Genomic DNA, 16,833 nt, shown 5'->3' with positions numbered 1-16,833 from the left:
CAATCACAAAAACAACAAAAAACCCCAAAACGCAACACGCTTAACCGGATATTACATAGCCCATGTCAACAAGGCATGTTCTGCGTTATTCGCACGGATCTATTATATTATCGGTTATCCGACCCCGAACGCAGAAAATGTCTCCTGAATCGCAATGACACTCTTTGTATAACCACATCTAACGCACATTCATCACGGCGAGTAGAGCGGACTTTCCTGATTGTTCAAACCGAAGCGAGAGCAGAAGTAAACACTTGGTCACGAGCCGGGTCACGAGCCGGGTCCGCCGTCTTGAATGTTTTGGAACAGGGGTGAAATGCAACTTCCGTATCTCAGTGTGACGCGTTAAAACCTCCGGCTGGGATCGCATCGGACGATTATGGTCCGACGATTTCATTGGCTCTGACTCAGGTTTCAGACCCTTACGTCTGTTTGCCGTAACCCGACCGACCCGGTATGAAACTAGTCTAAGGTCAGGCGTCAACACGTCGCACTTTAAACAATGGCAAAAAAAACCTATATAAAGTAAAAAAGAAAAACAATTTAAATCTGCTATAGGATAAAAATAAAAGATAGGCCATAAGATAATTGTATTTATAGTAATATTTTATTTATTTATGCTTTTATTCTCATATTTTTGAAAAGTAGCTAAATCTTGAAAGGTCAGGGCAACTTTTGACACACAAAATAGTCCCGCACGTGCCTCGAACTCAGAAACACATCTGCAAGGCAAGCGCGCTTCTCACAAACAATCAAGATGGTTCACTTTTTTAAACTTTGTGGAGCCGCTTTAGACTTTATAGAGTCATAGGTCTGAGACAGGTTTGTTTAAAGCCCTGTCAGAGAACTTGAGGTCACGTGATCAGCGCTTTGAAACATGGAGGAAGAAGAAGAAGAAGAAGAAGAAGAGTTTCAACCATGGGCTTTCAACACGGCCATCACTACTGGAAGAGTCAGCACCGCGCAGAAAGCCGCCGTGGAGAATAGAGCAGCTACAGAGGAAGAATAAAGTCTGAAGTCTACTGGGTGGCGGTAACGTAACACAACCGCCATTAAACACCAAAGAAGAAGAATAAGCTCACTATTGTCTGTGCTGCCTGTGTTACCTGTGTTACTGCCTGTGCTACAGCCTGTGTTACTGCCTGTGTCACTGCCTGTGTTACTGCCTGTGCTACAGCCTGTGTTACCGCCTGTGTCACCGCCTGTGTTACTGCCTGTGTTACTGCCTGTGTTACCGCCTGTGTTACCGCCTGTGTTACCGCCTGTGTCACTGCCTGTGTTACCGCCTGTGTCACCGCCTGTGTTACCGCCTGTGTTACTGCCTGTGCTACAGCCTGTGTTACCGCCTGTGTCACTGCCTGTGTCACCGCCTGTGTCACCGCCTGTGTCACCGCCTGTGTTACCGCCTGTGCTACAGCCTGTGTTACCGCCTGTGTTACCGCCTGTGTCACCGCCTGTGTCACCGCCTGTGTCACCGCCTGTGTCACCGCCTGTGTTACCGCCTGTGTCACCGCCTGTGTCACCGCCTGTGTCACCGCCTGTGTCACCGCCTGTGTTACCGCCTGTGTCACCGCCTGTGTCACCGCCTGTGTTACCGCCTGTGTCACCGCCTGTGTCACCGCCTGTGCTACAGCCTGTGTTACTGCCTGTGTCACTGCCTGTGTCACCGCCTGTGTCACCGCCTGTATTACCGCCTGTGTCACCGCCTGTGTTACCGCCTGTGTTACCGCCTGTGTTGCGTTGTTGTCCTACCAGCCCCGGCCACAGTCCTCGCCCTGCGCCTCGGCTCTGCTTCGGGACCAAAATAACCCGAGCAGCTGACGTCCTGCTGCAGGAGAAATGGCTGCCACCGGAGTGCTTCCCTTTATCAGGGGGGTAGACCTGAGTGGAAATGACTTTAAGGTATGTTTTATATTCTTATTATTGGGCCCTCGTGTCTTGTTTATACCACAGAAGTAGCCTAAGCTCAAGTAAATAATACAGCCGTGATATTGAGAAGAAAACAAAGCCCAAACACTTGCTAGCTTAGCTCATGACTAGCCATGGGCGTTAGCGCGTAGACTGTCAAATTCTCAAGTGTGAGAGAAAAACACAATGTCAAATCATTTCTGGAATTGCCATTATACTACATTAAATAGTTAAATTGTTGACTATTGTGACTGTTGAGGTGAAGGGAATGCGGCTAAGCTAGCTGGCTAACTTTCACAGATCACGTTTGACTATTATCATGCTGTAGATTAGGATGACAAATAAACTAAACAGTACACAGTTATAACATATTTAGGCCTTATTGTTTCGTTATCTCGCTCTCTTTTTACTTTTAGTCCTCAGTGTTAGCGCTTTAAGCTTCAAAGTGAACATATCCAAACCGTTTGGGTGTGTTCAGTCAGTCCGTATGAACGATGTGTCATCTTACCTCTTACAGTACACTAATGTTACTATAAACCCTTTAAATGGTTGTAAACAAATACTTTTTAAAATTCTGGTATGAAGGTAAAAGTGAAGTAGAACATATTCTGATTTCAATGGAGAAACTTTTATTAACCTCTCCAGAATATGAAAAATCAGTGGTTTTGGCAGATGAAAACGCCTCAGAGACATGGGAGTGATATCAGAGCCTGGTTTAAGACATTTTTACATTATTTGTTACATAATATTTAATGATAGGAGAATATGAGGGACCAATAGCATTTTTGGTAAAGGGAAAATCCATATTTTTGTGTTTTACTGGACAAATACCCGACAATACTTTTTAATTTTCTCTAAACATATATTAACATAGTTGACCAAAAATTATATTTTTATCAAGCATTTTAAGGCTTTTAGTTTTAATTTGAAGGAAAATTTTATTTTTCTTCTCCATCTAATACAACATTCTATCTTGGAAATTCAAAATTGTTGCTTATTTTTTCTTGTAAAGACTCATTTAAAAGTTAGATCTGATCAGTTAATCATTGAAAATGTGTTCATTTAGACTCCAGTCGCCTCCATTCCACAATTATGAATATTCTGATGACAGAATATTTTAAAGGGCCTATAATGTTACTTTTTATGGTTTTATTGATTTTTTTCAACAAAAATATATATTTTTTGACTCATTATCAATAATAATAATAATAATAATAATAATAATAATAAATATAGCCGCAAGCGGCAATGATCGGCCCTCGCCACGCCGCCGCCACACCGACGCCACGCCGCAAGAGGAGGGGGCGCTAACGCGCCCCAATTGTCCTTTTATTACGCCTACTGCTGAATCTGTGACGCTGTCACATCTTCTCCCCTTTGTTTTACCATCAAAAAGCTATTTTATTTTGAATTCTTGGCAAAATGTGCGGCTTTGCCGCACAGACACCGTGACTCTTTGAATGAAAATGTGGATAACTTTTGATGGTCCTGAAGATGAGTCTCACCAAATTTCAGGTTAATATGTCTAACGCCCTGGGAGGAGTTTGTGAAAGTCTAAAGTGTAAACATGTTCTGGCGATTTCCCCATTGGAATAACATGAAAGGTTTCGGTCATCGTTACGGCAACGCCATAACAATTATGACATGGGTCTCATTGACTTTTTTGATGGGGATGCCAAAATTGAGTTGTGTGTCAATTTTCATATAATTTCGCAAAACTAAACATTTAACCTCCATATAAAATCTGTAGGGGGCGCTGTGGCGCCAAATGAATTTATTTCACTTCAAGTAGGTTTAGGGCAAAGAGTTTAACAACTGATTCTAATTTGACGCAATTCGGACTTTATCTGCGCAAACGGCAGAAATGTTAAATTTGGGAGATTTCTGAAATTCTTGCTACAGTTTGCGGCTTCGCCGCACCGAGACCGTGAGAGTAATCAATGTAATTTGGATAACTTTTGATGTCCCACTACTCAGTAGCATTTTCACCAAATTTCAGCTTTTTAGGGCCAACGCCCTGGGAGGAGTTCGTAAAAGTACGACGTTTGGAAAAACTCCGAAGTCATGTTTAGCCATTTTTGAAGCAATATGGCCGACATTTGGTTGGGCGGACGGCGTTGCCGTAATAATATTTTTTACTTCTCTTGTCACCATCTACCTCGGCGCCAAATTTCATGATTCTACGATCAGATTTTTTTTGGGTCATTTCCCATCTCTCAATGCATTTTTGGTACATTTGGGGGCGCTGACGCGCCAATTTTTTTTGTTTTAGAAAAGGGAAATAGCCAGAATGTAGAGAGGCACGATTTTTAGAGGTGTGAACATTTTTGTGACTTTTCGTCAATGTTCACTGGGTGAAAAATAGGGGGGTTGGTCCCGAGAAGAAGAAAGAATAATATTCCGATGCGAAAACAATGTTTCCCATTTTTCAAATATCATAAACTATACATTTTCGGAAAGCGCTCGCGCTTTCCTACCTCATGGTGTGGGTCCCTGGTCACTGACGGGTACTTTCGTTAATTTTGAGTGGGCTCCGCCCACTTTGTGTTTTTGGCCCTCTATACAGTAATAATGTTCAATTTTTGCATTACATGCTTATATGCACGGAACATGCAAGATATGGGGAACGTATTCGTGAGCTACTTAGCGCAAATGAGTGCTTTATATGGGGATGACGACCGCGAAGCGGTCGTCATCTCAATGTAAAGTGCTCGTTTAGTGCGCACTTTTGCACGGGCTTCGCCCGTTTACAACGGTAATGTTCCATTTTCCTACTACTAATTAGTATGCACGGGGCGTGCATGAGTGAAGGAGTGCGTTAGTGAGTGTTTGGAAGTGGGCGAGCGCCTCGCGCTCGATTTCGTGCGCACTTTCGCAGCCGTGCTTCGCACGGCCTTACGAGATTAATAGGCCTCTCGCCAGCTTGTGGCGCTCGGGCCTAATAATACTATATATCAACAAATGTAAAAAGTCCTTTGTGCTGAAAATGTAATTGTGAACCCAAAATAACTACAACTAACAATGAAGTCATTTCATTTGGGCGATACTGATAATGAACTCTAAACATATTTTTTGCCTTTTATAGGGTGGTTATTTTCCCGATCATGTCAAGAGTATGAGCAGTCTGCGATGGCTGAAGCTCAACAGAACAGGACTGTGTTACCTCCCAGAAGAGCTGGCCTCTCTGCAGAAGCTGGTGAGTGTGTGGTGAAGCTGCAGCGAGTGTCTCAGAGTTTTGTTGAGTGGGATGCAAAACAATCCTCTGTCTTCTACCAATGTTTTACTGGAGTGACATGATTATCTCATATACATAGAAAGAGCCTCTTTGTTTTAAACGGAATTAGTCTGTTATTGTACTGTCATCATCCACTTCTTATCCAAAATGACATGGCCAGACATGAATTCATACCAAAAAATTACTAAATTATAATTTGAGAATGCAAAATGGGACAATTTAAGATATTTACTGAATAGTTAACAGAAGTACTATTACTGTGTTTTGGAAATTACTACATCAATTTTGTTTCTTTTCACTGTGGTATAGAACATCTGATCCAGTATTGAGCTGTTTTTATCATGACTTCAGTAATGAACAGTGCGTGTTTGGATATACTGTTTCCATCTAATATATTTTCATCTTTAGGAGCACCTTTCAGTGAGTCACAACAGCCTCACCACGTTACACGGGGAACTGTCCGGCTTGCCAAACCTAAGGGTAAGTGACTGAGATAAAGAAGAGATTTTATGCTTTTGACTGCCTTTTATTTAGTTATAATCTACACCTTTGGGAAATCTATTTATTGGTCATTTTAAATCTCAATATTGCAATATTGATCTACAACGACTTTAAGTGCCTATGTCAGCTTTTCATGTTTTTCTAATTATGACATGGTTTGGTGGGATAGTATCTGTGGTAAATATTTCTCATAGTTTTACATCGGTCAAGTGGCAGTTTGTGGGGGAGAAAATGAGAAGAAAAGTACAAAAAAAATACAGGAAGTGATTCCAAAACACTTCCTATGTCGTCAACGCAAAAAACATCAAAAATTTAGGACAATTTACTAGAAACATATTTTAAAGATTGATTTTAACAGGTCTTGTCATGTATTTTTATTTGTCCAATCATAAATTGTGTAATTTCCAACACTTGTTAACATTATGGTTGCTAGGTAACAGTTATGGAATTACATTTATGAATCAGAATCAGAAAATGTATCCATTAATTAAATTATTTTTATTGTGTTATTGTATTTTTGTCCAACAGAGAAGTAACTTAATCTTCAGGATGATTTTTAGTCAAATCTTAATATAATCAAACTGTGTTATAGTAAAATGAGTAGTGTATCCTTGTCATATGCACTTTAATAAAAGAAACAACTCTACTGACTTTCCGTTCAACGTTCTGAACACTGGGGTGTATGGGGGTCGGTCATGGAAATGTTGGAGCAACAGCGTCTTGAAAGCAGGAAATTAAAGATGACTCAAACATGCATGAATCACTCTAAACAACACTTTGGGTGGGTAAAAAAGGGAAAACAATTACATCATGGTTAAAAGCTATTTTTAGTCAATTTAGCATAATATGTCTCCTTTTAAGAGTCTTTCCCATTTTGTTGTGTTGTCAATCAACATTAGTTTATTGGTCCACTAAAGTGTTTCATATTGTTTCAGGCGGTGGTGGCCCGTGCTAACAACTTAAAAAACTCTGGCGTCCCGGATGACATCTTCCAGCTCGATGACCTGTCCGTGCTGGTTAGTACACCTCTCACTCTTGCTAACACGGATATTTCTGTGTCATCTGCAGTCACAAACTATCTGTCCACCTTTAGGATCTGAGCTTCAATCAGCTGACGGAGATCCCCCGAGACCTGGAGAACAGCAGAAACATGTTGGTGCTCAACCTAAGCCACAACAGCATCGACTCCATCCCCAATCAACTGTTTATCAACCTGACAGACCTCCTCTATCTGGACCTGAGCGACAACAAGCTGGACAGCCTGCCCCCTCAGATGAGACGCTTGGTGCATCTGCAGACACTCATCCTTAACAACAACCCGCTCATGCACGCACAGCTGCGGTAAGACTAAAGTGTCCACACAAGTCCCTCTGTGTGTAAGTGTAGTTTGTGACAGACGATGTGTGTTTGTGTGAGCAGACAGTTGCCGGCCATGGTAGCGTTACAGACTCTGCACCTGAGAAACACCCAAAGGACACAGAGCAACATGCCAACCAGCCTGGAGGCCCTAACCAATTTAGCAGGTAACATGTTTAATAGTGTTGGTGAAAGGTCCTGTACAGAGTGACTGATTTTGATTCCAAGGAATAAGCTCAATATCAATTTAATTATTTAATCAAAATCCCCTTATTTTAGAGAATAGAATGAAATTTGACACAAAATAATTGTAGTTTGATTAATGTTACCTTGTGGTCTCATACTAATTCCTATAAAGATTAAGCCCATTCTAAATGCATTCAAGAAAAAGTAATATTTTTTTTGCTATTTATGTGATTTATTTTCTGTATCGATGCTTGAATAAGTACCGTATTTTCCGGACTATAAGTCGCACCAGCCAAAAAATGCATAATAGAAAAGAAAAAAAAAAAGTCGCACTGGAGTATGAAATGTGGTTGCAAGTGTGAAAATAACGAATAATATCACATATAAGTCGCTCCGGAGTATAAGTATATAAGTATAAGTCGCACCCCGGCCAAAACTATGAAAAAAGGTGCGACTTATAGTCGGGAGAATACGGGTATCTAGTTTTAGTATCGATCAATATACAATTTATACTTTTGTCAAAACTATTGAAACTAAAAATAGCTTATACATTTATCTGATGACTTTCAGCTCAAAACTGGTTCAGAATTTGCATTGTGATCTCTAATATTTCCCTAAATTACGTCCTCATCCAAAGTTTGGACATGATAAGTGCATTTATCTATTGCATTCAAAATAATACAATTTAACTCACTGACGTCCACTGTTGAATCCAAAATAAGACTCTGCGCCGCCTTGTGTTTTCCTCAGACGTGGACCTGTCATGTAACGACCTGACCCGAGTGCCCGAGTGCCTGTATTCTCTGAGCAGCTTGAAGAGACTCAACTTGAGCAGCAACCAGATTTCTGAGCTCTCCCTTTGCATCGACCAGTGGACACAGTTAGAAACGCTCAACCTGAGTCGCAACCAGCTCACCTCTCTGCCAGTAAGCAGCGTTTACAGCCATACTACAATGAAACGTACTTACAAACATGGCCGTTGTATTGAAATATGCTTCTTCCTCTTCCTCCTCCCAGTCAGCCATCTGTAAACTGTCCAAGCTCAAGAAAATGTACGTGAACTCCAACAAACTGGATTTTGACGGCGTTCCTCCTGGCGTGGGCAAACTGTCTAATCTCACGGAGTTCATGGCAGCTAACAACAACTTGGAGCTTATTCCTGAAGGCCTCTGCAGGTCAGCACCGAATATACTAATATACTGCCAACATGCGTGTTCACATATATTCATCCATTTTGTTTTGTTTCGTGGCATCCAGGTGCGGAAAGCTGAAGAAACTGGTTCTGAATAAAAATCGTCTGGTAACGCTGCCAGAAGCGATTCACTTTTTGACTGATTTGGAGGTACAAAAAAGCTCATTCATCTAATATTATATCAACGAGTTAACGCAACACAAAAAACATGTTATGCTGTTTGTTATTTTTAGGTTCTTGACGTGCGAGAAAACCCAAATCTGGTGATGCCGCCCAAACCAGTGGACCGTGGAGCAGAGTGGTACAATATTGACTTCTCCCTGCAGAACCAGCTCCGTTTGGCCGGGGCTTCACCTGCGACTGTGGCAGCAGCTGGGGGAGGTGGGCATGAGGCTTAATTTACTTTTATTTTATTTGTACATCTTACACAATAGTTAATCTTTCTGTATTTTGTATGAAAATGCTTATATTTCTTTCCAGTTCTGTTGAATGAAACGATACATAAAATAGAAAGCATGTCTTACTGTAATTCATATATTTTTTTATTATTATTACTTAAAAAGAAAAGGAAAAATATACTTGCGATTGCTTTTTCCTGCAGCCAAATTGTAGCCGACATGTATCCATCCATTGTTTCTGTTGCTGGCGTTTAATGTCTTTAATACATAGTTTTAAAGTCAAACGCAAATAATTTATTTTGTTCCCTCAGGAGGAAATCCGCGAGATCACCTGGCAAGAAAGATGAGGCTGAGGAGAAGAAAAGACTGTTCCCAGGACGACCAAGCCAAACAGGTGCTGAAGGGCATGAGCGACGTGGCACAAGAGAAGAAAAACACGGACGAGAACGGAGATCCCAAATACGGCGACTTGAAGATCCGGCGCTGGGATCAGAGTTTGGAGAAGCCACATTTGGATTACTCCGAGTTCTTTCTGGAGGATGTGGGACAGGTAAAGGTTCCACTCGTTTTACGTCAACCCTTTTTTTTTTTTGCATTTCAAGTGCGATTAATGTCTTGTGCTCCTCTAGATTCCCGGTGTATCAGTGTGGCAGATCGAGAACTTCATCCCCGTACAGATCGACGAAACGTTCCACGGCAAATTTTACGAAGCCGACTGCTACATTGTGCTCAAGGTATCTGTTGCTTCTACACCCTTTTGAAATCGATTTCCCCGGCTGGATATTTACACTGTATATTTACTTTTATTTCTAGACCTTCCTGGACGACAACGGCGCTCTAAACTGGCACATCTATTACTGGATCGGCCAGGACGCCACTCTGGACAAAAAGGCCGGCGCCGCCATCCACGCGGTCAACTTGAGGAACTACCTCGGAGCGGAGTGCCGGACGATAAGGGAGGAGATGGGAGACGAGAGCGAGGAGTTCAGCGCTGTAATTAGAGCTAATAACGAAAGCAAATCAAGACCGCGCAGAATCGATCACTTAAGATGCCGTTCTGTTCGCGCAGGTGTTTCACACTGAGATATCGTACATCGAGGGCGGGACTTCCAGTGGATTCTTCACCGTGGAGGATACGCATTATCAAGTCAGGTAATGGTTCATGACAATATAGCACTTAGCAATGTGAATCAGGTGAAAATACAGTCTTTATGTTCTTCTTTAAAAGGTTGTATCGCGTTTATGGCAAGAAAAATATCAAACTGGAGTCTGTTCCCGTGAAGGGCTCCTCGCTGGACCCTCGGTAACTTTCACACAAACATTCCTCACTTATATTCTTGCATTTTTTTCAATAGTATTTTTTGTTTCGTGGCAGATTTGTCTTCTTGCTGGACACTGGGCTGGAGATCTTCATCTGGAGAGGAGCCAAAGCTACACTCAGCGGCACCACAAAAGCGAGGCACGTCACAAATCAAGCATCGACCGCCGCACATTCCTTCCACGGTGGAGTTTCCATAACAAAGCATTAACTGACCTCCATCTAAATGCCCCCGTATGCTGCGCTCTTCACAGGTTGTTCGCCGAGAAGATTAATAAAAACGAGCGCAAGAGCAAATCCGAGATCACTACTTTGATGCAGAACCAGGAGCCTCCGAATTTCTGGGAGGCGATGGGAGGGCAGCCCGAGGAGATCAAGGATAACGTACCGGACGACTTCTCTCCCATGAGGCCCAAACTGTACAAGGTAAATCACTCAGGACTTTCCTTTAAACGAAAATGCTTTTTGTCATTATTATTTATTAATTCTTGTCTTTGATTGATAGGTGGGCCTTGGCCTTGGATACCTGGAGCTGCCTCAGATCAACTACAAGCTGTCGGTTGAACACAAAGACCACAAAGTCAAGCTGGACACGTTACCAGAGCTTCGACTGGTACGTGCCTTTTCCAAGAACGCACTCACGCTTCAGTATTTTGGCAGGCGCAAGACAAATAGATGAAAAGGTCCTGCTCTCTCGTAAAGTGCTCGCTGTACATCCCTCTCTCTGTAGATCCAGTCGCTGCTGGACACAAAGTGCGTGTACCTTCTGGACTGTTGGTCTGACGTGTTCATCTGGATCGGGAGGAAGTCTCCGCGCCTGGTCCGAGCCGCCGCCTTAAAACTGGGTCAGGAGATCTGCTCCATGCTGCACCGGCCTAAACACGCCTGCGTCACGCGCAACTTAGAGGGCACAGAAACCCAAGTAACACCGCGATATTCAAGGCAAATGCAGAGAATTACAGGTCTGAAATGGTACTAATGGAATGTTCCTTTAGGTGTTTAAGTCCAAGTTCAAGAATTGGGACGATGTGCTGAAGGTGGATTACACCAGAGCAGCAGAAACTGTCCAAAAGAAGGACAACCTGCAGGGCAAGGTCAGTGAAGGTCAACCTTGAACCACAGTTTAAATTATGATATGAGCGCTGGTTATTTCAGTACAAAATTGTAAATGTAAGTATAAAAACACAATACTATAACTAGGGATGGACGGTATTGACATAAATAAATGCCTCAATGACAATAATCCATCAGAAATGTGCTAAAACATGTCTTTAAACTTACTTGTTGAGGTTTATTTCTCAGACAAATGTGAAATGTGTGTTTAAATTAAATCACTACTTTTTCATTTTTACACCTGATTTTTTAATGAAACGATACTTAAAACAACATCCGCGACTTTACCAAAATGTGGATATGTTGCCCGCTTCTAACTCTTAACCTAATACTATGTCTTTGTTCAGGTGAAAAAGGACGCCGAGCAGAAGGACCAGATGAAAGCCGACCTCACCGCGCTGTTCCTCCCCCGACAGCCGCCCATGCCGCTCACTGAGGTCACATCATCACATCATCACAGTCTTTAGCTTTGCCTTTTCACGGTCAAGCTCAACGCACGTCTGGTTTTGTGCAGGCCGAGCAGCTGATGGAGGAGTGGAACGAGGACCTGGACGGCATGGAGGGCTTCGTGTTGGAGGGGAAGAAGTTCGCCCGGCTGCCAGAGGAGGAGTTCGGACACTTCTTCACTCAAGACTGCTACGTGTTCCTCTGCAGGTGTGTGAAAACCTCCGAATGAAACCCAGAGTCTCTCCCGGCTGAACACGTGTCTTTGTAGGTATTGGGTTCCTGTGGAGTACGAGGAGGATGAGAAGGACAAGGAGAAAAAGCAAGGAGAAGACGCTAAAGCGAAAGGGGAAGAGGAGGAGGACAAGCAGCCCGAGGAGGACTTCCAGTGCGTGGTGTACTTCTGGCAGGGCAGACAGGCCTCCAACATGGGCTGGCTCACCTTCACCTTCTCCCTGCAGAAGAAATTTGAGAGCCTTTTCCCGGGAAAGTTAAAGGTATGTATATTTATTGTGTCACTGCTTGATTTCAGTCCACAGAATCTGTTGTAATGGATGAAATGATGTTTTTTTTTTTTTAGGTGGTGAGGATGACCCAGCAGCAGGAGAACCTCAAGTTCCTATCTCACTTTAAAAGGAAGTTCATCATCCACAAAGGCAAGAGGAAACAGAAGACGGACTCTGCCCAGCCGTCTCTGTACCACATCCGCACCAACGGCAGCGCGCTCTGCACCAGGTTTGACGTCTTCGCCAACTCGCCGCACTACCAAGCATCAAAACAAATAACATTCAAATAAGTCATCTTTTTATGTTTCTAGAACTATCCAGATTGGGACAGATTCCAGCAATCTCAACTCTGAGTTTTGCTTCATTCTCAAGGTGGGAATTCCTGCACCTCGTATTGTAGTACTCGTATTGTAGTACTCGTATTGTAGTACTCGTATCGTAGTACTCATATTGTAGTACTCGTATCGTAGTACTCGTATTGTAGTACTCGTATTGTAGTACTCGTATTGTAGTACTCGTATCGTAGTACTCGTATCGTAGTACTCGTATTGTGTAGTACTCTTATTGTGTAGTACTCTTATTGTGTAGTACTCGTATCGTAGTACTCGTATTGTAGTACTCTTATTGTAGTACTTGTATCGTAGTACTCTTATTGTGTAGTACTCTTATTGTGTAGTACTCGTATCGTAGTACTCGTATTGTAGTACTCGTATTGTAGTACTCGTATTGTAGTACTCGTATTGTAGTACTCGTATCGTAGTACTCTTATTGTGTAGTACTCGTATCGTAGTACTCGTATTGTAGTACTCGTATCGTAGTACTCGTATCGTAGTACTCGTATTGTGTAGTACTCTTATTGTGTAGTACTCTTATTGTGTAGTACTCGTATCGTAGTACTCGTATTGTAGTACTCTTATTGTAGTACTTGTATCGTAGTACTCTTATTGTGTAGTACTCTTATTGTGTAGTACTCGTATCGTAGTACTCGTATTGTAGTACTCGTATTGTAGTACTCGTATTGTAGTACTCGTATTGTAGTACTCGTATCGTAGTACTCGTATTGTGTAGTACTCTTATTGTGTAGTACTCTTATTGTGTAGTACTTGTATCGTAGTACTCGTATTGTAGTACTCTTATTGTAGTACTTGTATCGTAGTACTCTTATTGTGTAGTACTCTTATTGTGTAGTACTCGTATCGTAGTACTCGTATTGTAGTACTCTTATTGTAGTACTTGTATCGTAGTACTCTTATTGTGTAGTACTCTTATTGTGTAGTACTCGTATCGTAGTACTCGTATTGTAGTACTCGTATCGTAGTACTCGTATTGTAGTACTCGTATCGTAGTACTCGTATCGTAGTACTCATATTGTAGTACTCGTATCGTAGTACTCGTATTGTAGTACTCGTATCGTAGTACTCTTATTGTGTAGTACTCTTATTGTAGTACTCGTATCGTTGTACTCGTATTGTAGTACTCGTATCGTAGTACTTGTATTGTAGTACTCGTATCGTAGTACTCTTATTGTGTAGTACTCGTATCGTAGTACTCGTATTGTAGTACTCGTATCGTAGTACTCGTATCGTAGTACTCGTATTGTGTAGTACTCTTATTGTGTAGTACTCTTATTGTGTAGTACTCGTATCGTAGTACTCGTATTGTAGTACTCTTATTGTAGTACTTGTATCGTAGTACTCTTATTGTGTAGTACTCTTATTGTGTAGTACTCGTATCGTAGTACTCGTATTGTAGTACTCGTATTGTAGTACTCGTATTGTAGTACTCGTATTGTAGTACTCGTATCGTAGTACTCGTATTGTGTAGTACTCTTATTGTGTAGTACTCTTATTGTGTAGTACTCGTATCGTAGTACTCGTATTGTAGTACTCTTATTGTAGTACTTGTATCGTAGTACTCTTATTGTGTAGTACTCTTATTGTGTAGTACTCGTATCGTAGTACTCGTATTGTAGTACTCGTATTGTAGTACTCGTATCGTAGTACTCGTATTGTAGTACTCGTATCGTAGTACTCGTATCGTAGTACTCGTATTGTGTAGTACTCTTATTGTGTAGTACTCTTATTGTGTAGTACTCGTATCGTAGTACTCGTATTGTAGTACTCTTATTGTAGTACTTGTATCGTAGTACTCTTATTGTGTAGTACTCTTATTGTGTAGTACTCGTATCGTAGTACTCGTATTGTAGTACTCTTATTGTAGTACTCGTATTGTGTTTTCTGTTTGTTCAATATAAGGTTTCTTGTCCCGTGCAGGTTCCATTTGAGAGCACAGATAATCAGGGCATCGTTTACACTTGGGTGGGCCGAGCCGCTGACCCGGATGAGGCCAAACTGGCCGAGGACATCATGAACTGCATGTTTGACGACACGTACAGCAAACAGGTACGTGGACGCACAGAACATGCACAGAACATGAACAATGAATATTCTTTTGTGCGGTATCTTAATGTTTCTGATTCAACTTTTCAATGTCTTTTTAAGGTGATCAATGAAGGGGAGGAGCCAGAGAACTTCTTCTGGGTCGGAATCGGATCTCGGAAGGATTACGATGAAGACTCTGATTATATGAAATACGCCCGACTCTTTAGGTGAGCGTGCGCGTCTGTTATTTACACTGGACCTCTTCCGGCAGCAGTGACATCACTATTATTATTATCCTGTTGCTTTTCCTCTCCAGGTGTTCCAATGAAAAAGGCTATTTCTCTGTGTCTGAGAAGTGTTCAGATTTCTGCCAGGACGACTTGGCAGACGACGACATCATGCTGCTCGACAACGGGAACGAGGCGAGTCCTTTTCATTTGAAACATCTCATTCAATTTGTGAAGTGAAAATGTTGCATCAATGTTTATCATAGTTTTACATCAGTCAAGTGGCAGTTGGTGGAAAAAAAGTTGAAAATTAAAGGCAGTAGTGAGTTCTAAAAGGGAATTGAAACACAAATTTCAGTTTAAACATCAATTTCATGTTTAGTTGTAGAAAACTAGGAAAGAATTGTAGCATTTTATTCATTAATGTTGTTACTTTTAAATGTATATAATTACAAGGGGCGTTTTCAATGCTGATTTTAGACTATGGATGGCCACCATAGTCTCTGAAGTAAATGGGAAACACAAGTATGTATATTACAACATGGGGCTTATAGTTTGTTGTGTTCTTTAGGTGTACATGTGGGTCGGCGCACAGACGAGTCAAGTGGAGATCAAACTCAGTCTCAAAGCTTGCCAGGTGAGACGTCCCAATCATCTTTCTTTCTTTTTCCGTCGTAATGTTTTTACTCCTAAAATGTCGGCCAACACGTTTCTGCTTTTTCCTCCCCCAGGTTTACATCCAGCACATGCGCGCCAAAGACAGCGAGCACCCCAGGAAGCTGCGTCTGGTGCGGAAGGGCAACGAGACGCACTGCTTCACTCGCTGCTTCCACGCCTGGGGAGCGTTCAAGACGACACTGGCCTAAACGCAGCATATCTTTCTCCAAATATCTCTCACACATATGCACAAGAACGCTTCCACCACAACACAAATTCTAGCTGCCATGCCGTTTTTTATAGACGATGACGAATCTAGCGAACCAAGCTTTACCGTCAATCGTGGAAACAACGGGAGCTGAATCTTTGAACATATCGATCTCCGCTTGAGTGGTCCATGATGCGTTTTAAATTGCTCACCGCTGTTGTTTTTGTGCCATTGTGTGCAGCAGAACACACACAGCCTGCCTGTGGGTTAGAACACTGAAATATATTTTTTCTAATGAATGTTTCTCTGTTCAAGTCCATTTTCTGTCGTACATGTCGTTCTGTCTCGTGGCCTTCTCTTTCTCGTCGCTGTTCTCACCTTCTTTGAGTTTAAAGGTGTACTATGTAACTTTCTGGAGAAGGGTTTGTCAGTTTCTTTGTTTCTTTTGCAATAAACTCCCTGAACTTGAATAAATGTAATTAGGTATGTCTCAATAAGAAATGTTGAAGTGTGATAAATTGCTCTAGAGACTACTTTTCGCCATCGACACTGGAACACTTCAGTAGAATTCTGATAAACCCTTTTCTAAATGAGTCATATCATAGAACACTTTAACTGCTGCAAGTTTAGTATCTATGATGAGTCGTAGAAGTTACTTATTAGATCATCTACAGCTCAAGATGCAAGATGGAATGTTTTCTACTAGAAAAGATACACAGTGCACCTTTAAAATTGGAGGTTTGTAAGAAGAAAGCATGTTTTATGATTGTAGGGAACTCATGTGCAATCATTAGAGCTGGCCACATGTTTTTATCAAACCAAAATGTTTAATTTCATGTAATTCTGGGAGACTTATCAGTGCATCGGTTTGTTTCCCTTTCATGGCATGAACTACAGCTCCATTGTTGGGAACACTGCCTTCCTGTGGTCAGTTCCAGAAAGTACTTGTACGTGTGTATTTTCAAGTCTATTTTTGGTGAACTGTTGCCATCTTGAGATGTATACAGAAATGTGCACATGTTTCTGATGTCACCTGCAGATGCTTTATTTATGTATTTTATATTAAAGTGCTATCACATAAGAAACTATTGAAATTTGTATTGCATTTGTTTTGTTTTTATCAGAATATGGAAATAATGTAACTAGCCAGTATTTTAGAGTTGGTACAGTAGAAGGAACCAAAACATTTTGAAACCTGGAGGG

The 16,833-nt window shown here is 41.7% G+C and overlaps 1 protein-coding gene across 1 annotated transcript; it reads left to right on the top strand.

Annotated features, from left to right (window-relative positions):
- Positions 1–1,723: 1,723 nt before the first annotated feature.
- flii (FLII actin remodeling protein) lies at positions 1,724–16,715 on the top strand. Its single transcript, XM_072442640.1, has 30 exons — positions 1,724–1,902; positions 4,994–5,104; positions 5,552–5,623; positions 6,580–6,660; positions 6,738–6,985; positions 7,064–7,167; positions 7,937–8,112; positions 8,204–8,361; positions 8,444–8,528; positions 8,612–8,759; positions 9,088–9,326; positions 9,406–9,510; positions 9,590–9,769; positions 9,846–9,928; positions 10,005–10,079; positions 10,152–10,235; positions 10,349–10,520; positions 10,600–10,707; positions 10,825–11,016; positions 11,090–11,188; positions 11,555–11,644; positions 11,722–11,861; positions 11,923–12,148; positions 12,232–12,386; positions 12,469–12,529; positions 14,431–14,559; positions 14,659–14,765; positions 14,855–14,960; positions 15,337–15,402; positions 15,497–16,715. Exons 1-30 carry the CDS (start codon positions 1,840–1,842, stop codon positions 15,629–15,631), a joined length of 3,798 nt encoding a protein of 1,265 aa, XP_072298741.1. The 5' UTR covers positions 1,724–1,839; the 3' UTR covers positions 15,632–16,715.
- The last annotated feature ends 118 nt before the right edge of the window (positions 16,716–16,833 follow it).

Source organism: Eucyclogobius newberryi, unplaced genomic scaffold, assembly GCF_026437365.1.
Source record: "Eucyclogobius newberryi isolate DKJ021-1_F unplaced genomic scaffold, fEucNew1.0.hap1 SCAF_13, whole genome shotgun sequence".
Classification (NCBI taxonomy): Eukaryota; Metazoa; Chordata; class Actinopteri; order Gobiiformes; family Gobiidae; genus Eucyclogobius; species Eucyclogobius newberryi.
The sequence above is the reverse complement of the archived record's forward strand: the minus strand, read 5'-3'. Positions and strand labels throughout refer to the sequence as shown.